This window comes from Geotrypetes seraphini, chromosome 5, assembly GCF_902459505.1.
Source record: "Geotrypetes seraphini chromosome 5, aGeoSer1.1, whole genome shotgun sequence".
Lineage (NCBI taxonomy): Eukaryota > Metazoa > Chordata > Amphibia > Gymnophiona > Dermophiidae > Geotrypetes > Geotrypetes seraphini.
In genome coordinates this window covers 200,005,788-200,028,099 of record NC_047088.1, presented here as the reverse complement: position 1 = coordinate 200,028,099, position 22,312 = coordinate 200,005,788, and the positions used below count along the sequence as shown (strand labels likewise).

Below are 22,312 nucleotides of genomic sequence, written 5' to 3'. Positions count from 1 at the left end.
CTCATACCACAGTAAGCACAACATGCCACAGACAGAAGCCTAATCCTGCAACTTCACTGAGTTAGACTGAATTAAGCTACATTTCACATCTATCTGAGCTAGGATTACCAGATTACTTTGTGGGGAAGAAGAAAAAAAAAAAAAGGATGAGACTTCGCCCTGTTCTGTCCCCAGCCCTGCCTCCACATAAACTTAGTCTCTTCTTCCCCAAGTCCATGCTGTGTCTGGAGAGCCTCCAAGTATGTGCCAATGTGTGCAAAATCGTGTCACATCTGCGCATGCTCGGAGACCCTCCAGGCATGACCCCCGAGCTTGGGACCTTCCAAAACCTGGACAAACTGCCGAGTTTTGAAAATCTGTCTGGGCACCCAGACGGTCATTTAAAAAGAGGACATGTCTGAGTTTTCCTGGACATCTGGTAACCCTAATCTGAGCCATAAACTAGCAAATCTACTATCCCAAAACCGGTGGTCTAAGATAGAAGAGCTAGTGCCAAGGCAGTATCTGGTCAGTGGATTTACTTTCAAGTACTCATACTTAGGAGGCCAAGGCGGCATTTTGGTGCAAGATAATATGGTGCCCAGTGTGATTATGAGCCAAAGAGCATGTCAGATAAGAATGAAACTTAGTGGACAGTGAGTAAAAAGCTTATCATTATTGAACTCTGAGTTCAACAAGAAGTTTAAAGAGATGAAGGCTAAAGAATTGTATATTGCTACAAGATCCTTAGTATGTGTCGCGTTAGGATAAAAACTTGTATTGTAAAATCTTGCACTGTAACTCAAATTTAAATTCAATGGAGTAAAGGAGGAGATTTTGCAGCACATCTCGGCCATGCAAGAGGAGATGGCAGAACTGCGGCACTGCATGAACAAATCTGAGAAAAATACAGGTACAGCAGGGTGAGGGACTAGGAGAAGCAACAGCAAGACCTTTCAGATAAAATAAGAGACTATGAAAATAAGGTCCCACTATGAGCGATACCAGAAAAGTCAGCTTACCAGAAGTACCTGACTTTTACACCTGGCCCTTGCACTATCTGGGCAATAACACTTCCCAAGGGACTAGAGGAGGCTTAGCCAGCAGTTTCACCTTCCCCCCCACCCCCCAACTCACATGCTGTGTGGCATTGTAGGACAACGACAATCTTCGGATGGCCATCCAGTGCAAATGCGGCATAAATCCAATGTATCTTGGCCTGAGGAATCTATTACACCTGTTTCTGAGGAATATCAGGTTTTTTGAGGCAGATAGAGGTTTTTAATTTCAAATTGGGAAATCCAAGATGGCTGCCACGGCAGCAATTTTAGCGCCATAAATAGCCAGGGGGTGCTACACTGGGGTCAAAAATTAGTGATTTGGGGATTTTAGAGTTGGGGGAACCCTGGCTCAAACCTTAGAAACCCCCCACCACCATCACCACACACACACAGTTTTGTTTTTCAGGCTGTCAGCCTGTTACTCACTGTGCCATGTTGTGTGCTGGGAGCTGCTTGTGCTAAAGCTGCAGACAGCTTAAAGGGAGAACTTCTGCCTCAACAAGCTTGGAATCCGGACTGCTTGTCTTTTCAGACTGCCTCTCAGGCCCCAACGTACAGATTGGAGACCTTAACCCCCACCGGATCCTCGCACACGCAGATGGTGGGGGAGGGGAGGAAGTAGTCGACCTCGATCCTTGAAAAATCAGCCATAGAGCTGCTCAGCCTTCTCTCACGCCCACTGTGGTCAGAACCTGGGGTGAGCCTTGCTCCCATGGAATCAGTTCCTGATCCCCTGAACTGTTAGTGTAGTCTGTCCAAATGGGAGCACTGAGAACAGTCTACCCCTTGGAAACAGAACCTCAACAGAATCTGTGCTCTCCCATAGCTAGAAAAGTCCCAAAAATCCACTGTAGCATTAAAAAAGCCTCACAAAAGGTAAACAAAACTGAATTTAACTGAAAAATAACCATGACCAGAAAAGACAGGCTCCTACCATCTTGCCTGTAGAGAGACAACTGAGGAATTGGAGGAGGAGCAAAAGAATACTACTGAGGCTTTCTAAAATAATTTTGGGGTTGATTACCTGAAGGTTCAGGAATAAAAAGTGTCCGTCACATTTTAAGGCCATCTGCAATTATTTTGTAAATTCCTGAAAACTTTGTTGTTCTTGCAATTTTTAAATGGTTTAACTACAGCCTCACCGAAATTATAATATTATAGTTATTTTTCTTATGTACTTTAGTTTTTAATTAGTTCTTCCTTCTCCTATGTTTTCTGCTATGTACTCTAGTCTTAATTATATGTGAACTGAGTCGAGCTCCACTGGGAGATGACCCGGTATATAAACCAAATATTAGATTAGATTAGAATGAAAGATTAGGTTCTTACTTGGATAATCTTTTTTCTGTTCATTTTCATAGGAGTCCGTACATTAGATCAGTGTTCTTCAACCTTGTTACACCCGTGAACCAGCAGAAATAAAATAATTATTTTGTGTTATACATGAATATAACATGAATACAACACAAAATGATTTGTGATCTTTAAACTAAATGTAATATTAGACAAAGGGAATCTGTATAAACACACATTCTGTTACATCTTCAAAGGAGTCCATACTTTAGGTGATAAATCCTCAGCGAACCAGCTTTACAGAAGTATGTCACTCACAGCTTTCAGTACCTCCCTCATTCCCAGTGGAGTGCTCCCTTCAGTTTTTCCTTCTGCAAGTGAACTGTGGACCCACAAACTACTAAGACTGAAATTTTAAAAAACCATTTCCGCCCCGTCTCCGTGAACTCGGTGCAGAGGTGTTTCTGATCTGCTCTGTTTAGATTTTATTATTTTCGTTTGTTTTTTGTTTTGGCTTTGATACCTTAAGACCCATATTTGGGGGTTCTCTGTCTTGGATAGGGCACAGATTCTGCAGAGCCGAACTGCAGCTCACAGGGCCCTCGGGTGAACTTGTGGAGCCAACCTGCTGTGTGCCTTTTCAGGGCTTGGGGTCTGTTCCTCTGGGAGCCAGCTCACCTTCTAAAATGTTCAGAGGATTGAGCAGTTTTTGGGCTCCATATATAACAACCCTTTGGGTATCAGGGAGCTGGCTGCATATTTATCCTAACCCCGCCGTGCACTGAGTTTCCGTGAGAGTGGAGGTCTCAGTCTGGGTCGGTCCAATAGACAGCCTAAAGATTTCCTGGTTTGGAGCCTTTTCATTGAAGCTCTGAAGTAGAAAGCCCTTTCCATTCTCTGAGGCTGTAAGGAAAGTTGACAGGCAGACACCGTTGCAGATCTGTAAGTACAGCCCCATTATTTTCTTTGGAAAAATTGGGGTGGAGGGTAAAAAAAATTTCATTTTTGAGAGTTTCTGGGGGTCAAGGTTCAGGTCCCCCACCTCCAAAACCCTTATTTCAGTGTTTTATGTTTTTACTAAAAAGTCCCCATGGGCCTTTTTTGGCACAATTTTTCTGGCAGCAGCCATCCTGGAATCTTGACGTTCTAAAAGGTCTCATTAAAGCTCCATTTGAGCCACTGCAGGAGGCATCTATCTTGGATTTCATAGTGAAGATGGTGTTCCTGGTGGTGATTATCTCAGACGAATATCATAATTGAGAGCTCTTTTTCAGGATCTTGGAGGCTGAAGTAGCTCTCCGTACTGTTCCTTCTGATTTTCACATCAAGAGGTTCGTCTGCCTGCTTTTCAACACACAGGCTCTGTTAAGCAGGCTAGGATTTTATACCAACAGGATAGGATTTTACACTACCTGGAAAAGACCAATGATTTTCATCTTTCAGACCATCTGTTTTGTGCTAACCAGGTAGTCCAGATGGTGCAAACCAGCATCCAAGGCTTCCATAACCAGATGGATTCACATGGACATTTTGTCGGCATATGTCTCCTATGGCAAGCGACTGCCGGTTTCTCTTAAGGCACACTCATCCAGGAGTGTTGCATCTTCATTAGTGGAGTCTTGGGCAGTTCCTCCTGCAGAGATTTGTAGAGCAGCTGCTTGGTCTACTCTTAATACCTTTACAAGGTTTTGAGTAGATGTGGGAGGACGCTGCCTTTGGGTCCTCAGTCTTGTAGGCAGGCTCTTCCGTCCCACCTTAGACATTAGCTTAACGTCTCCTAATGTACGGACTCCTGTGTAGATGAAATTGAATGAAAGATTAAGTTCTTACTTGGTAATCTTCTTTCTGTTAATCTTCACAGGAGTCTGATTTGCCTGCGTTTTGCCTTGGATAGCTAAGTTCCAGAACTAAGAATAGTTCTCCTGCTAAGTCAGATGGCTAAGCATAATGAAATTCAGTATAAGTAAATGACTTAAGCTTCTGGTTTCTTTGATTATTGTGCTTGTTGCATACAGCAGTATACTGATATGAATATCTCTCCATCCTTGCTGATCAAGTACAACCGTACGTTTTGATGGTATTCCTTATTGCCGATGGGCTCTTTCAACAGGATAGTGTGACATATACCACCAGAATTGTTCACGATTGGTTCGCAAACCACAACCAAGACATTCTAGCTACTTCCCTGACCTCCGAATTCCTCAGACCTTAATTCAATCACGTATATTTGGGATCACCTCGATTGACATGTTCAACAACTGGATCTACCAACATACACCTGTTGGCAAGTGTCGGACACACAGTAGCCTGCATGGCTCCAGATACCTCTAGCAACCAACCACCATCTTGTTAAGTCACTCCCATGGCATCTGACTGCCATCCTTGCTGCTAGAGGCGTTACTCATTTATAGCAGGTGGTCATAATAATGTGACTTGACCATGTATTAGAAACATAGAAACATGATGGCAGATCCTACGTGCCTATCCCTGGCCCTCTTGAATTCAGACACAGTCTGTTTCCACCACCTCTTCCTCTGGGAGACAAGAATTTATAACATAGCAGCAATAGTGAACCATACTGGATACTGTGGATGGGGCAGACTGGATGGGCCATTTGGCCTTTATCTGCCATCATGTTTCTATTTCTGAAATGCTGCTATCCTTGGCCCAGTAGCCGATGATCATGCCTTTTTTTCAATGTCTGATAAATTGCACTTTTTCCCCATGACAACCACGGTTGCTATATTGGCCTTATATACCCACGAAGTCTGCACGCGACACATGCATTCGTTCATTGGCTATGCGTCCCTGACATCAGAAGTAGGTAGTGGTCATAATAATGTGACCCGACAGTGTAAATTTTTCTTTTTATAAGTTACAGAGCAGAACAGCTATGTATGTCGTCTGTAGGGTAGTTTCCTGTTCCTCTCCTTTGTATTCTATTCCAGTGGTGATCGATTGCTTTGTTACAAACTGAAGGGGGCACTGCACTCCACTGGGAATGAGGGAGGTGCTGAAAGCTGTGAGTGACACACTTCTGCAAAGCCGGTTTGCAGCTGGTGATTGATCATCTAATGCACTGTTCTTCAACCGCCGGTCCGTGGACCGGTGCCAGTCCGCAGGAAATTTCTGCCGGTTTGCGCAGGGCTGGCGAGATTGATTAACTTCAATTTCCTGCCGGTCCGCACAGGGCCGGTGAGATCAAGATATTTCCAGCTGGTCCGCGCTGGGCCAGAGAGATCATGGGGAGCCTCCGACAGTGGCTTTCTCCCCTCTCAGCAGCTCTCCTTACTTACCAGTGCAGCGATTCAGGAAGGCAGCCTTGGGGGTTCTGCTGAGTCGCGGCTGTCTCTGATGATGCAACTTCCTCTTTCCTCAGAGGCGGCGAGACCCAACAAAGGACCCGAGGCTGCCTTCCTGAATCGCTGCGCTGGCAAGTAAGGAGAGCTGCTGGGAGAGGAGAAAGCCACTGTTGGAGGCTGGGAAGCTGCTGGGCAAGGGGAAAAAAGGACAGCTGCTATTAGACCTGGAGAGGGAGAAGGAGAGATGCTGCTGGGAGGGGAGGAGGGAAAGGAGTCTGGGAAGCTGCTGGACAAGGGAAAAAAGGGACAGTTGCTACTGGACCTGGAGGGAAGGAGAAGGAGAGATGCTGCTGGGAGGGGAGGAAGGGAAGAGAGTTACTGCTGGACAGGAGGAGGAGGGAAGGGAGAAGGAAAAAAAGGAAGGAAACATAACTGCTAGAGACATAACTGGGGACTGCAAAGCCCAGGGCTCTCTCTGACCAGGGGGCACTCCCCTAACACTATTCCTGTCATGTGTGACTTCAGTATACTGTTAGCATGATATTTCTGTGTAGCATTCTATAATAACTTGGCTTGTTCAGTTTTCTTGATAGTAGAGGGGATATATGTGAAGGGGAGGGGGGAGGAGGGTTTTGTTGGTCCTTGCTCTGTATATTTGTATTTATAAAATGACAATTGTACAGAATATCGTTTCTTTTTATACTCTAATAAAATACATTCAATGTAAAATCATAACTGCGGCTTGTGCAGATGGAATCAGATAGTTTGCGGGGACCGAGTTCACGGAGACGGGGCGGAAATGGTTTTTTTAAATTTCAGTCTTAGTAGTTTGTGGGTCCACAGTTCACTTGCAGAAGGAAAAACTGAAGGGGGCACTCCACTGGGAATGAGGGAGGTACTGAAAGCTGTGAGTGACATACTTCTGTAAAGCTGGTTCGCTGAGGATTTATCACCTAAAGTATGGACTCCTTTGAAGATGTAACAGAATGTGTGTTTATACAGATTCCCTTTGTCTAATATTACATTTAGTTTAAAGATCACAAACCATTTTGTGTTATATTCATGTAATAACATTGAAAAAATTGTGTGCATCTTTGTGTGTGTAAGGGGGGGCGGCTTTTTTATATCACTCTATGCGTGCACAATGACGTAGCCTATCTGAACACATGCACCAATTCCTGCTGCCATCATGTCTAGATCTGTCTTGATAAATATGGACAAGGCACTAAAGAGATGCTATGAAATATCCGAGGCATTTCAAAAATCCCGGACAGCAACGATGATTGAGACTGGTTTTACATATATTAAACTGTATTAACATGAAAGAATGTTGCTATATTTTCCAAAAAATGAAGATTTGTGTTACACCTCCACACATAATGGAAACTAAAGTTACACTAAACATGTACAATATTCTGTCGTGTAATGAAGCAAGTGCCTATTTTTTTTTTTTTTTATAATTTTTATTGAGAAAGCAGCCGGCACCATATCAAGAAAACAGAGGCTACAACACAATAGTAATTAGGAACAAAACATGCTGAACCGGGAGGGCGACAGTAAAGCTCAACAATGAAAGCACTTGTTTTTTCTTTTGCCATTACAGGGCAGTATGTACACATGCACAAAGATTGGAGCATTGTTGCAGGTAAATAAAATGTATCTATATATTTGAGTGAGCAAAGTGTCATGTTCACAGGCATCATAGAAGAAGTTAATGATGTTGAATATTTACTTCAGATCTTGACAACTTATTTGCCACCTATTTCCTTAGTAGTGCTTTTTCAACAATTACTAGTTAATAATTAAAAGTAGAAATTATAAAAAAGAACAATGACATGACGTAAACACAGAAGGATGAGGGATAGAACTACAATTTTAAAAGAAAAGAAGGGAAAGGATAATGTATTAGGGGAGATCTAGATGCACCAGCTAATAAACTTTGAATTCTAAAATATAAGAGGGAGGGTTTTAAAAAAATACTAAGAGTAAGCATCTTAAAAATGTTTTAAGATCACTTTTGAAAATGTTAAGTGAAGTTTGTAGTCGGAGGCGATTAGGAAGTAAGTTCAAATGCTGTAGTCTGTAAAGATGGAGGTCAGCCACCTGGCCACAGAAATTACAAGCCATTTCAGGCTGGGGTTTTTTTTTGTTTTTTTTTTGCTATTCATTGTACATGTCAGCATTTGCAGAGCTTTAAAAGTGGAAGGGATTTTTTTGTTTTTAATTTTTATGCCATTCCCCCTGTAATGAGTTAAGCAACTTCTAAATAAAAGGATTGTTAAATGGGGGGAAAAAAAGAAGTCGGTTCCATAATTCAGGTCCTTGTACTAACAACATTGTGCTGCGAATTGAATCTAGAAAGAGTTCTCTAACAGTAGGAACAATCAGACAATAATGATTAAGAGACCCAAGAGTTTGAGGGGAAGTATAAGGTGTTAGATATTTACTAACAAAAAGTGGAGTCTACCCTCCAGAGCCCATAGACAATTTCAGTCAAATGAAGCTACTGTTCTTTAAATTTTTAAAAAATAAAATAAAAATTACAATCAAGAATCATTGAGTTTAGAAGGAAAGCAATTTTTTAAAGATATTGCTACCTGCTGGCCAGAATGATTATAACTAGATAAAAGTTATACATTATATCTCTGAAAGCAATAGTAAGATTTTTTTGATTTCATAGAAAGTAAAAATAAAGTTACAGTAAATTATAAATCAGATTACAATCTCACCGTCCATCTTGTTCAGCTGCTCCACCTTCTGTAATAGTTTTTACAAAAATTCCCAACTTCTCTAGCCCTTGATCTGCACCAACACCCATGCCAATGATACTGATGCCTAGACCACTATCACCTAAAGAAAAAAAAAAACAACATAAAGCCAAAGACATTTTTTTACAGAGAAATCGGAAGCACCAGTATTATCATGTCAATGCATTTGAAATGCAATGTATGTTATATAAGGAGTTGTCTGTCTACTGAAATTAAAGCTCCTCTTTTATGGAGAGAGGTGTATCTTTATTCTGCAACTCCATCTTTTATTACAATTAGTCTGAAATAGAATTCTTAAAATATTTATCTTGTTGAACTTGGCTTCTCATAGAAAGAAAATATGCTCCAATTTCATTAGGTCCATAATTATTGGGAAGTGTCTACAAAGAAAACATTATAATAAGGAATGTCATACGAAGGGGTGCTGAGAAGTTCTCAGCCCAACCAAGAAGGGAATGATGTGAAGCCACAAAACTTACAAGTTATTCCAGATATTCACCCTAAGTTCAACACACTTGGCACATTGTGTATGAAGTTTCTGTAACTTTCCAAATAATATTCTGATGTCTGGTCACTAAAATACTGCTCCACTACTGCAATCACATTACATTACATTAGTGATTTCTATTCCGCCATTACCTTGCGGTTCAAGGCGGATTACATCCAAACTAAAACAAAAATTACATTCAAAATTTGAATGAATAGAATAAGCGATGACATAGAATTTTTAAGGTACCGTATTTGCCGGCGTATAAGACGACTGGGCGTATAAGACGACCCCCCAACTTTTACAGTTAAAATATAGAGTTTGTTATATACTCGCCATATAAGACTACCCCTTCTTCCGCACACCTTCTGCACAACAAATAAAACTTAAAAGAACATCAGAATTTATTTTAACAATTTTAATTAATTCACTAAAGCTGAATAGAACAATAAACCCATGGGAGCTGCCATGCTATTTGTTTTCTAAACTGTTAACCAAACTGAAACTGTCAATGATAGAAGGAAGATAACACATAGAGGGAGAGAGCAAGTGCCGGGCAAGTCCCTAGCAAGTTTGCTGGCATGACAGTTTCCCTTTAAAAGCCTTCAAAAGCCTCCTGTTCGCCCCCGCAACTTCCTTAAGGGCTAGACTCCACACACGGCCGCATGTGCGAGAGACGTAGTAATGAGAAAAGGGGTGGGGCCAGAGCGCCGCTGCTTCCCGCTGCGCAGGATGAAGGAGCTGGCACCCTTGTCACACTGATGTCCCGCCATGGCCCCGCTGATGTCCCGGCAGGTTTACTAGTACCGTAAGCACCGTAAGGAGGTAAGGAAGGAGATGTTAGGGCATGTAAAGTAGAGAGTTGCGCGGGGACAGAAATCCCACCCGTCCCCACCCGTCCCTGCCAAAGTCCCACCCGTCCCCACGAGGAATCCCACCCGTCCCCACCCGTCCCCGTGAGGAATCCCCTCCATCCCCACCCGTCCCCGCGAGGAATCCCCTCCATCCCCGCCCGTCCCTATAAACTTCAGAAATAGTTATTTCATTTAATTATGCTACTGAATTAAAGGCTCTGGTAGAAACCCATTTACAAATAAGCAAAAAGACTTTATTAATTTGAAAATATTAATTGGGAAGAATACATACTTTGTAAACGGGTTTCTACCAGAGCCTCTAATGTTTATAAATTTTTATCAACACAACTAATATACTACTTTATCCTGAAGCAAAAAAAAAAAAAAAATTCTTTTCCTACCTTTGTTGCCTGGTTTCTGCTTTCCTCATGTTCTCATTCAATTCCTTCCATCCACTATCTCTCTTCCTTCTGCATCTTCCATTTGCTCTGTTACTGTGCCTCTCCCTTTCTTCCCCCTTCCAAATTGGTCTGGCACCCATCTTCTTCTCTCTGCTCCCCCCATAGTCTGGCATCTGTCTTCTTCCCTGCCAGCGTCTTCTCCCTACTCTCTCTTCCTCATTTCCTTTGTGTCCTTCTCCCCCCCATCTTCCCCATGTCCTTTCAGCGTCCTTCTCCACCCCTTTGTCTTCCCCATGTGCTTTCAGCATCCTTCTCCCCCCTCTGTCTTCCACAAGTGCTTTCAGAGTCCTTCCCCCCCCCCCGCCCTTCCCATGGCCTTTCAGCGTCCTTCTCCACCCCTTTGTATTCCCCCATGTGCTTTCAGCCTCCTTCTCCCTCCTCTGTCTTCAAGTGCTTTCAGAGTCCTTCCCCCCCTCCTGTCTTCACCATGGCCTTTCAGCGTCCTTCTCCCCCCCTCCTTCTCTACCGCCCCGGGTGCAGCACAGCCGGCCAGGTCCCCTTACTTTTGTGGCACTTCCCCGACCGACCGACAACAGCCCCGGTCCGACAAACCTCCCTGCCCTTAACCGCGAATCTAAATTACCTTCTTACAGCTGCTGTAAGAAGGTAATTTAGATTCGCGGCTACAGGGCAGGGAGGATTGTCGGACCCGGGCTGTTATCGGTCGGTCGGGGAAGTGCCACAAAAGTAAGGGAACCTGGCCGGCTGTGCTGCAACCGGGGCGGGCCGCCCCTCTCCCTTGGTAGCCACTCGAACCGCGAGGCTACTCTCCTTCTCCTTATCTGCCCTGCCTGCAGCACAGAGCCGAACGGAAGTCTTCCCGACGTCAGCGCTAACGTCGGACGGAGGGAGGGCTTTGTTTAAGCTTTGTTTAAGCCCTCCCTCCCCTCCGACGTCAGCGCTGACGTCGGGAAGACTTCCGTTCGGCTCTGTGCTGCAAGCAGAGAAGGTAGGGAGAAGAAGAGCCGCATACATCCAGAAGACTGAGTACATCCAGCCCCGCAGGAGCCCCGCGACCCTCGGAGGCGTCCCCATGGGATCCCTGCGACCCTAGGGGGCGTCCCCACGGGATCCCCGCGACCCTAGGGGCGTCCCCGTGCAGCTCTCTAATGTAAAGTAAGGGCATGTAAACAGTACCCGGCGTATAAGACGACCCCCGACTTTGGGGAGGATTTTAAGGTACTGAAAAGTCGTCTTATACGCCGGCAAATACGGTAATATATGTTGGGTAAAGAGTTACCAAAGGGAAGTGGAGGTCTTTAGGAGATAAGAATAGGGTGAAATTATGGGTTTTAGATAACGTTTGGTAGATAAAAGAGTATTAGAGAGATCTAAGGGTAAATAGAGTGTTGGATATTGGGTTGGGATTGGTTGTGCTGGATAGGTTTTATGTGTTTTTTGAAGAGTATGGTTTTAATATCTCTCCTGAAGGCTTTGTAGTCTGTAGTTGAAGATAACAGAGTGATGATTTGTCTGTCCAGTTTAGCTGCTTTGGAGGCTATTAGGTTATCATAAAGTTTTTTTCGTTTGACATCTTTGGATGATGGGTGAGTGAATAGTGAGTGGGATCTTCTGTGTCTGGTTGAGGAGGATTGATTTAGTCGGTTATTCCAGTAGGTTGGGCTTTCTCCGTTGAGAGCCTTGTAAAGTAAGCAGTAGAATTTGAAGTGCACTCTCGCTTCTATTGGAAGCCAGTGCGAGTCATGGTATGCCTCTGTGATATGGTCATATTTTTTTAGGAAATAGACAAGTCTCAGGGCTGTATTCTGTATTGTCTGCAATTGCTTCATCATGGTCACAGGACAAGGTAGGTATACTATGTTGCAGTAGTCTATCATCCCAAGGATAAGAGATTGTACCAATAGTAGAAATTGCTTCTTTTCGAAGAATGTTCGGATTTTTCTTAGATTTCTCATGGTCATGGTCAATCACCTCCAAAGCATTTGAAAATTGTTGCCCTTTCAAACTCTTTTACAGGTTTGGAAACAGAAAGTAGTCAGATGAAGCAAGATCTGATGAGTAGGGTGTATGGTCTATACCACAAGTGTCAAACACAAGGCCTGCGAGCTGAATCTGGCCCGCCTGGACTTTTTATGTGGCCTGTAGCAATGCTCCTGAACTTCCCCTTCTCACAGTCCAGCGTGTCCTCTCTCCCGCGCCGGTCTGACGTTACCGTCACGCTGGAAAGTCTGCCGGCTTCGGCAGTGTTGTCCATGGCTCTCCCTTCTGCCTTCCATCCGCCGCAGTCTACCCTGGCAGAAACAGGAAGTTTTGTGTCATCGGAGACAGACAGCAGCAGGTGAAAAGCAGGAGGGGGAAGCACATACAACACTGCCGAATCGCTGAGGCTGGCAGACTCCTCGGCTTGGCGGCGACACTGGACTGGCGCCAGAGGGAAAGACACGCCGGGCTGTGAGAAGAGAGGGACTGGCGTTGGAGGGAAAGGCATGCTGTGCTGTGAGGAGAGAGGGACTGGCACTGGAGGGAAAAGCAAGCTGGGCTGTGAAAAGAGCAAGATTAATGGAGAGAGATAGGGAGAGAAGTTGGATCTGGAGATGGAAGGGACGGAGAAATGTTAGGCCTGGGGGTGGAAGGGAGAGAAAGATGCAGCAACTCTTTTTTTTTTCTTTCCATCTCATTGTTTAGCATCAAGGGGGGAGGGAAGAACAACAACAGAAAAGAGAGGGAGCAAAATGTTGGACCAAGAGGAAGAGAGGAGGAGAGATAGAAGGAAATAGGAAGCTGGGAAAGGAGTGAGATGGGAAATGGGAGAGCTACAGAATAAGAGAAAATGGAAAATTTAAAAAGGAGAAAGAGGGCAAGCTTTGAGTGGACAGAGGCAGAAAAGAAAAAAGGAGAAACGTTGAAAGGGAAAACTTAATATGTTGGAGACAGGACTGGAGCAAGAGAGAAGAGGAGAAAAGAAATGGACAGCAGACACTGGAAAGAGAATTAGAAGATAGACAAAATCAGAAAAAGAAACTGGGAGTAAAAGCAAAATGACCAGACAACAAAAGGTAGAAAAAATAATTTTATTTTCTATTTTGTGATTACAATATGTCAGATTTGAAATGTGTATCCTGCCAGAGCTGGTGTTAGACAGCAAGCGTGAACTAGGACCTAAAAGAGAGGAAAAGTCTTTTTTATTTATTTTGAAGCCAGCGTGGTGTTGGAGAGATTGTATCCCTATACTTCTACTAAGACTAACCCCCTCCTTTGCTGGTGCGCAGCATGAGTTTTGGCGCTGCCAGCGCTGAGGCCCCCCCCTCCCCCTCCACACACACATACACACACTGTGCGTCAGCAAAGGAGGGGGTAAGTATCTTAATAAAAAATCCAGCCCACGACTTAGTCTGTGTTTTAGATTTCGGCCCCTTTTGTGACTTGAGTTTGACACCCCTGGTCTATACACTGAAGCACCAACTGAGTCAAAACATCCATCATTTTGCCAGCCTTGTGAGCAGGTGCATTGTCTTGCAAAAAGAGAATTCCTTTCAGCAACTTCCATCTCTTTTTTTCAAAGCCTCCTTTAATTATCACAGCAAGTTACAGTAGTATTATGCATTACCTATTTGGCCCCTTGGAAGATAGTCATTACAACACCTTCCTGATCCCAAAACACTGTGGCCATAACCTTTTCTGCTGACTTTTGAGTCTTGATTTTCCTTGACCTTGGAGTGCCGCCATTGCATGGACTATTTTATCTCAGGATCATAGTAGTATAATAATGTTTCATCAACAGTAACTAGTCGTTCCAAAATGTTGGCACCAGCTCACTGAAAAGTGCTGAAAAATCCACTTGGAAGTTTCCACTTGATGTCGTTTCTTATCTGTATTCAAATATTTGGGCATCCATTTAGCTGAAGCTTCTGCATACCCCGGTACTCGTGGATTATACACCTAACACATTCCCTGGATATCTGTAGTGTCTCAGCATTTGTTTTAGCAAACATTCTCCAATCTGCCAAAATCAGGTCATGGACATGGTCAACAATTTCAGGAATTAACATTATTTGAGGCCTCCCAGACCTTGCTTCATCTTCGGTCTCAAAATTTCCACATTGAAAGTCTGCACACCACTTTTTTACTGTGGAGTATGATGGGTATTTGTCACTCAGTGTTTGAATCATACACTCATGGATTTCCTTTGGAGTTTTCTTCTGCAAGAATATGAACTTCATGACAACTCTGAGTTCCACACTTGAAAATTTTACACTTTTCATTGACATGGTTCAATCAATTAGCTGAAACAATATCAAAACACAGCAGTTTTCAGCTACAGTGGCAAAATAACGCCTAGAATTTAGAAGTTGCTTGGGCTTAGAACTTTTCAACATCCCTCATATACAGTACCTCAAGGGCACCCGAGTTATCTGTTTTTACTTCATTACTGTGTGTAGATCTTAATATTCATTTGCTGATGTCCAAAATACTCATTGCTTAATAACCTTATGAACCAAGACTGGCTATCATTTCTGACAGTAAATGAGACATGGCTAAGGATGGCGATATCATCTCCTACCATATAAGACATTTTCTCAGAGTTAACCATTCTCTCATTCTGCTGCTGGCTACTGTTGGGAGTTCTTCTAAAATCAGGTCTTTTGACTGGGAGGCTTGAAGTGCTAGGCTTTGGTGGTGTGTTTGCAGCACCTCATTTGGCCTCCCTTTCTAGTAAACTCTGATCACACATGTTTTCAGGTGGGTCATTCCTTGTCAAGTTGATCAATTTTGAAAATCATCCATGCTCAACCTCCTCCAAATTGAATGAAAGTGTAGACGTTCACTAGGGTCTCAAACTATATCATGCAAAATTTTCCAGCTGGATCTCTATTAGTTCGAGACTTACAGGTAGCTGAATGAAGGTCACCTTCAGAGTGCTTCACTCCATATAACACAAAACAGCCACTTTGTCCAAGCACTGCAATCCAACAACACCTGTCAGGAGACTGAAATTTTTTTGGATTAGTACAACCCCTGGTACTGTGCAAAGTTTGGAACCTAACATGAGTGTGCCTCCCTTCTTATGGGCCATACTATGTGAAAAATGTTACTTTAAGAAATTTAAGGCCTACTTTGACTCCTCATTGCTCCTGTCCTTTGATTCAGCTCATTAACTGGACTAGTAATCATAGCCCAAGATGTACATCCAGAATTTGCACTAGGAGGTTTTGAGTCAATTGGGAAGATATAATGACAAAGATGTGATGTCATTCTTATGCAAATTTTTACCTTTTTTTTAAATTCTTTTTTAGAACTTCAATTGTGCACAAAAGAAGATACATTTACAGAAATTATCATTACAGCACAATATACTTAATAGAATAAAAACAAGACTTATTTTCTCCCACCCACTTTCCAATTTACAAACAACTCATAAAAATACTTGTAATCAACCTTTCATATTTCTTAACAAATGTCAAAACATATCTCCCTCCCCGGATGTACATGTTTCCCTCAGTTTATACAAATAAATCAATCTTTACAATATTTAGTTAATGGTTCCCAAACTTCCATAAATTTTTTATAATAACCCTTCTGAATGGCCATAAACTTTTCCATTTTAAAGATATAACATAGGGATGCCCACAAGAATGAATAATTTAGTCTATCCCAATTTTTCCAATTCTTTACCATTCATTCATTTACCATTTTTTTGGGTGCAAATGTCTATTGTGTAGTTTTTAAATGTTTTTCTTTTTTTACATCATTTGAAAGACCATCTTTATTGCTGCAAATACCGCCCTTTTTCATCTTGGACCGGGCCTTGTTTTGGTCAGAATTAAGGACTCAAAGACATGTATTATTTATATGCACATATTGCACACTGTTATACAGAGCCATCTTTCGCACCCTATTGTATAACATGCAAATGAGCTAGAGATCTGGCATTTTACAATGCAACTAAGCTTGTTGTGCTTACCATGCTTTAAGCTTATGGCATATTTGTTCAGACGTATTTTTATAAATTAGACATCAAAAGGTCATAGTCAGTACATTTTTGACATTTATCACTTGCAGGTTTTTGTTCAACATCAGCAGGGGTTAAGCCACTAACAGCTGCAATTTGATTAGCAATGGCCACTTGGCCTTCAATGAATTTGCGTTTGGCATAACTCAAAGAATTTTGCCTGCTAATCTGCTGAATTTTTAAGGGGATATGCCAAGAGGTATAAAGCTCCAACCCTCCCAAATTGCACTTAAAAAGACAAAGTTATGGAGGGAATCAAGATGGCGACGGAGCTAGTCGCATAGCTCGAGGCTCTCTCTACACTGGGGATTTAAAGCACTTTGAAATATTGCTTCGTACCTTTTCAGCATGCCCAAACGCAGAGGGAAACAGAGAGGTGCTCTTCCTGCCTCTTCAGTCTCTTCGCTAACGCGCCAGACAGCAATAACTTCGTTTGCTGTCCCGGTTGTTCAGGGCGCTCCGGCTTGTCGAGAGGGATTGATCTCGACTTCGGGAAGCGAGGTTTCGCTTAGCCCAATTGGTCCGGGAGCCCCCCCACGCCCTGGAAGAATGTCGGGTTCACCGGCGGCGTTGCAGGAAGTAGCGGGGACATCTTTTACTCCGCTTGCGCTGCCGGATTTACCTTTGACCCCGGAGGCAGTTTCAGTCTCGCTGGATCCTATACAACAATTGCCAGCGTTTGGGGGACTAGGAGCTCATGGAAGGTCAGCTAATGGAACAACTAAATTTGAACTGGATTCTACTACTTCACCGATGGTTCCTGTTTCTCTTCTGACCCCATTGAAGAAACCAATGGTGATTGATTTGGAGGCACTCTGGGAGGCTATTGAAAGCCTTCATAAGGTATGCTCCTATACTGTTACAACTATGCATACTTCCTCATTGCATTTGAAAGAGATTGAGGGGAAAATTCAACATCAAGACCAGAGACTAGATAAATTTGAGCAACAGGTCTCTGATTTACAAAAAAGTTCTGATTATCAAGTTAAAGACAAAGCAATGTTGTCTAGGAAGATTGAAAATCTGGAAAATGCCAACAGGAATTTAAATTTGAGATTAATTAATTTTCCAGTCACCAGACTACAATCACCTAAGGAACTTTTTCATCAATTCCTAACTTTAGTCTTAAAATTTTCTGAGACTTCATTGCCTCCCTTACAGAAAATATATTATCTAAATACTCCAAAATTAAAGACTCAGGACATAGAAAACCAACAGACTGAATTAGATATTACAAATTTATTGGAGTCTTCATCTCTTGAAATTTCTGAAAGGGCTACTTTGCTTGTGACCTTTGTCTTTTTACAAGACAAAGAAGCAGTTCTTCGTCTATTCTTTAGGGCTGAGAATGTTGAATTTTATGGTTCTAGAATAGCCGTATTTCCAGATGTTTCTAAATGGACGCAGTTGCGTCGGAAAAAATTTCTAATGTTACGTCAATCTGTGTTGGGATTAGGAGCTACCTTTCAGCTACGCTTTCCATGTAAATGTTGTATTACTTATCAAGCAAATAGATATGTTTTTTATGAACCTGATCAATTACAATTTTTCTTGGAGGGTAAAGCGGCTTCTGTATCCCCTCAGATGCCCACTGAAGTCACCGACCAGACCGAGTAATTAGTAACAACCGTTATGCTCTGTACCTATGATATGTATAATTTTTCTTATGTTAAAATCAGCTATCCCTGATTATTGTTTGTTTCTCTCTCCCATAGTAGTGGACTGTTAACATGGTAATATATATGTATACTTAATATTTTATTTCCAATTGGGAATTATTATGTTTCTTTATCAAAGAATTTCTTTTGATGTAAAATAAAGCTGAATAAAAAAAAAAAAAAAAAAAAAAAAGACAAAGTTATGCATAAAGAAGATCTTCATCAAGATAAGTCCATGGTTAAAATGAAATTAGACATGTATTTCTCAAGATTATTTATTTATTTAATATAAGATTATGAAAAGATAAAAGTATTAAGCACTGAGCACTTTAAAGCGAAAGGAGTAATAATAATAGTTTCATATATAAAAGAATAAAAAGACTATAAGATTTACACTGAGCCAGTGACAATATTTCCACGTAAAGCTCACCGCTATGAAAAGCTTATTGATGCGGTGGAGTGGTGGGGCTGAGGCTCAGAAGAAGAAAGAAAAATTAAAGGCTAATCATTATAGCTGGCTGAACAATTGGTAGATTCTTAGAAGGTTTTTTCGGAAGATTGAAGAGGTATAAAGCTGGCATTGAGGTTTTCTGTTGCATTAATGGGGTATAAAACCAAAAACGGTGGATACAGATGTTCTGGAGATAATTTATTAAACGCTGACATATAAAACCATTTTTCTTTGTTGTGGATTGTTTTCACTGTGGATCATTGGGTCTCCCCATTTTTCTTTGTTGTGCTGCATTAATGGGGGTAATCACTACCAAAATCAGAGAACCTTCCACTTCTTCCAACTTTGTCCATGTTGTAGGCAATACCTTACTGCAAAGTTTTTGGTCTGGTTTAAAGTCTTGTTTTATCACAGCTTTCACATGATTAGCTGTTGCAAGGTCAATTGACTGCAGACCTTGGACATTTCTGTGATTCTGCTTTCTGAAGGGATTATTGCAGGATTTCTGTAGAAATTCAAATTTGGTCCGAATCAAAGCTTCTTAGTAAAGAACAAATACTACATTCAACAGATAAATTCAAAAGTCCATGCATCTTTAATTCTTGATCTTCTAAAGAGAAATTGTTGATGGACTAAAAGCCATTTTTGGCTAAAATAAAAACCTAATGGTTTGTGACATTCAAAATCATCATAAATCCCAATACTACAAGGACCTAATTCATTGATAACCTCCATAAGATAGAATAAATGCTCACCTGAAGATAATAATAAAAGAAATGAGAAACAAATCAAGAAAAACTTATAAGAACAGAACAAGAAAACAGAAGTGATGTCTGTTAAACAACAGAAAAAAAACAGCTACTTTGTAGAAAGGAACAGATGGAAATAGGATGCCCAAGTCATAGTTTCATCAAGATAAATAAAACATTAGGACGGGCCAGGACCTGTTCATCAAGGCAGTCACTGTACCATAAAGGGCACAATGGTGTCACAGGCTACAGCACATTTCTAAAATCTCTACCTCAACACACTGCTAACTTGACATTTCAATATGACACAGTTTTTTTTTTTGCTGTTTCTAGCTTTCACTGTTGCCTTTTCAACCTGTTTGATCTTAAGGTGGCCAACAGGATAAAAAGGTGATGGCAAAAACCAGAAGGATGCTTGGGTGCATAGGGAGAGGAATGGCCAGTAGGAAAAATGGAGGTATTGATGTCCCTGTATAAGACTCTGGTGAGACCTCATTTAGAATATTGTACACAATTCTGGAGACTGCACTTTCAAAAAGATATGAGTCAGTCCAGAGGAAGGCAACTAAAATGTTTGATCAACGTCATAAGGCATACAGGGACAGACTTAAAGATCTCAATATGTATACTTTGGAGGAAAGGTAGGAGAGGAGAGATATGACTGAGACATTTAAATACCTATGTTTCATAAGTACAGAATGAGGCTATAGGCTCAGGAGTAATCTAAGGAAATACTTTTTACAAAAAGGGCGGTAGATGTGTAGTAGTCTCAGTAGAGGTGGTGGAGACAGACTTGTGTCTGAATTCAAGAAAGCTTGGGACAGGCACATGGGATCTCTTAAGGAGAGGAGGGGATAATGGATGTTGTGGATGGGCAGACTGGATGGGCCATTCAGCCTTTATCTGCCAACATGTTTCTAAGTTTCTGTGATACTTTTGCATGTGTAGGCTTGCATTAATGTCCATTTTGAGGGGTCATTTATAGAAGAACAATGAAAGCGACCAGAAGTGCTGGGATGCTATTATTCTTCAAGTAAGAGACTGTTGAAAAGGTAGTTTCTCCTGTTTTGTTGCATCATTTATAAAAGTGCATGCCAACGCAAGATATGCCATAAGCCAAAAGTATGGTAAACACAATAAGTTTAGCTACATCTCTAGCTTATTTGTATGTTACACAATAGGGCACCAAAGATTGCTCTGTTATACAGAGTATTCACGCTTGTAAATGATTTATGTCTTTCAGACCTCAATTCTGACCAAAGCAAGGCCGGGTCCAAGATGAAATTGGGTGACTTTTAAAAAAAAAATGCTCTTTCAATAGCAGATATTTGCACCCAAAAGAATGGTGAAAATTTGCATAAAAAGTGACATCTTTAAGTTATATTTTTGCTTAAAGTTGACCATAAAGCCTCCTAGTGCAAATCCTAGACGTACATCATAGGCTACAGTTATGGCCTGAATTAAAGTATAGATCAGAAACAATGAGGAATCAAAGTAGGCCTTAAATTTCTTATTGTAACATTTTCACAGTTTGCTGGCCCATAAAAAGGGAGGGAAGCTCATGTTAGGTTCCAAACTTTGCAAAGGAACTTAGTACAAATGATTATACTAATCCAAAAAAATTTCAGTCCCCTGACAGGTTTTGTTGAGCTGCAGCACCTGGACAAAGTGGCTATTTTGTGTTATGCAGAGAGCTTGGCACTAAAGTGACCTCCATTCAACAGCCTGCGAGTATCGAACCAATACAGATCCAGCCAAAAAAATGTACATGGTTTTGTTTGAGACCATGAGGAACAAAAATAAAAAATTTTCAATTTTGAGATTGAGCATGGACCCCTAATCCACTTGATATGGAATGACCCATGTTGCTTACTAGAGAATGACAGTGGGACAAATTTTTCCCCTTCCCCGCAGGAACTCAATTTTCCCGTCCTGTCCCTGTGAGTTTTGTCACTGTCACATTCCTGTAAGCTCTGCCTTAACTGCACAAGCCTCAAACACATGATTTTAAAGTGTTTGAGGCTTGTGCAGATAAGGCCAGAGCTTGCAGGAATAGGGCAGTGACAGGAAAATAATTCGGGGACACAGGAAAATCAGTTCACATGGAGAAAGGGAAAAATGTGGTCCCATGTCATTCTCTACTTGTAGCCACATAAAAATTGCCCTACCTCTCTCAGTCCTGCCCCACTAACTATACTTCTCTCTCATCATTAATGGGTGGCTAAATGAAATCTGCTTCCAGTTTCTCTCTGTATACGAAGTTACTAGTGTTAAAGCCCATTACATTAACGGGTGCTAGAAAGTAGCCCCCTTTCCCTCTCCCCCTCCAGTTCCTCCCTGACTGTCTCTCTGTGGCCCCCTTCTGTCTCCCCTCCCCCAAGCAAAGCTGTCTACCTCCCAACACACCCCTCCCCCCAAAGCAGCCTCCTTTCCCTCTCCACCTCCAGTTCCTCCCTGGCTGTCTCTCCGTGGCTCCCCCCTTCTGACTTCCCGCCCCCCAAGCAAAGCTGTCTGCCTCCCAGCACACCCCTCCCCCAAAGGAGCTCCCTTTCCCTCTCCCCCTCCAGTTCCTCCCTGTCTCTCCGTGGCCCCCCTTCTGTCTTCCCCCCCAACAAAGCTGTCTGCCTCCCAGCACACCCCTCCCCTAAAGCAGCCCCCTTTCCCTCTCCCCCTCCAGTTCCTCCCTGACTGTATTTCCGTTGCCCCCTTCTGTCTTCCCCCCCAAGCAAAGCTGTCTGCCTCCCAGCACACCCCTCCCCCAAAGCAGCCCCCTTTCCCTCTCCCCCTCCAGTTCCTCCCTGACTGTGTCTCCGTGGCCCCCCTTCTGTCTTCCCCCCCCCAAGCAAAGCTATTTGCCTCCCAGCACACCCCTCCCCAAAGCAGCCCCCTTTCCCTCTCCCCTTCCAGTTCCTCCCTGATTCTCTCTCTGTGGCCCCCCTTCTGTCTTCCCGCCCCCCCAAGCAAAGCTGTCTGCCTCCCAGCACACCCCTCCCTCAAAGCAGCCCCCTTTCCCTTCCATCCGACCCTCCCTTCCCGCGGTGTGGCCGGTTCCCTTAGTCCCTTGCCGCCCCCTTCCCACGGTCCCGACAAACATCCTGATTCCAGCAGCGGCCACAGCACTCTAAACACGCTGCTTCCTGGCCTTCTACTGGCCTCATTTGCTCTGCCATGTCGGGCAGATCAAATCAGGGCAGTAGTAGGCCGCGAAGCAGCGTGTTTAGAGTGCTGCGGCCGCTGCTGGAGTCAGGACGTTTGTCGGGACTGCGGGAAGAGAAGAG

At 42.7% G+C, this 22,312-nt stretch overlaps 1 protein-coding gene across 2 annotated transcripts in view; it reads right to left on the bottom strand.

Moving 5' to 3' along the window:
* LOC117360784 (neurabin-1-like) overlaps positions 1-22,312 on the bottom strand; it is a 162,512-nt gene that overhangs the window by 113,750 nt on the left and 26,450 nt on the right. For both annotated transcript variants that reach the window (XM_033945129.1, XM_033945130.1), the window contains exon 4: positions 8,365-8,485. In XM_033945129.1, coding sequence (XP_033801020.1) covers positions 8,365-8,485 — 121 coding nt within the window. The remainder of the gene's footprint in view (positions 1-8,364; positions 8,486-22,312) is intronic.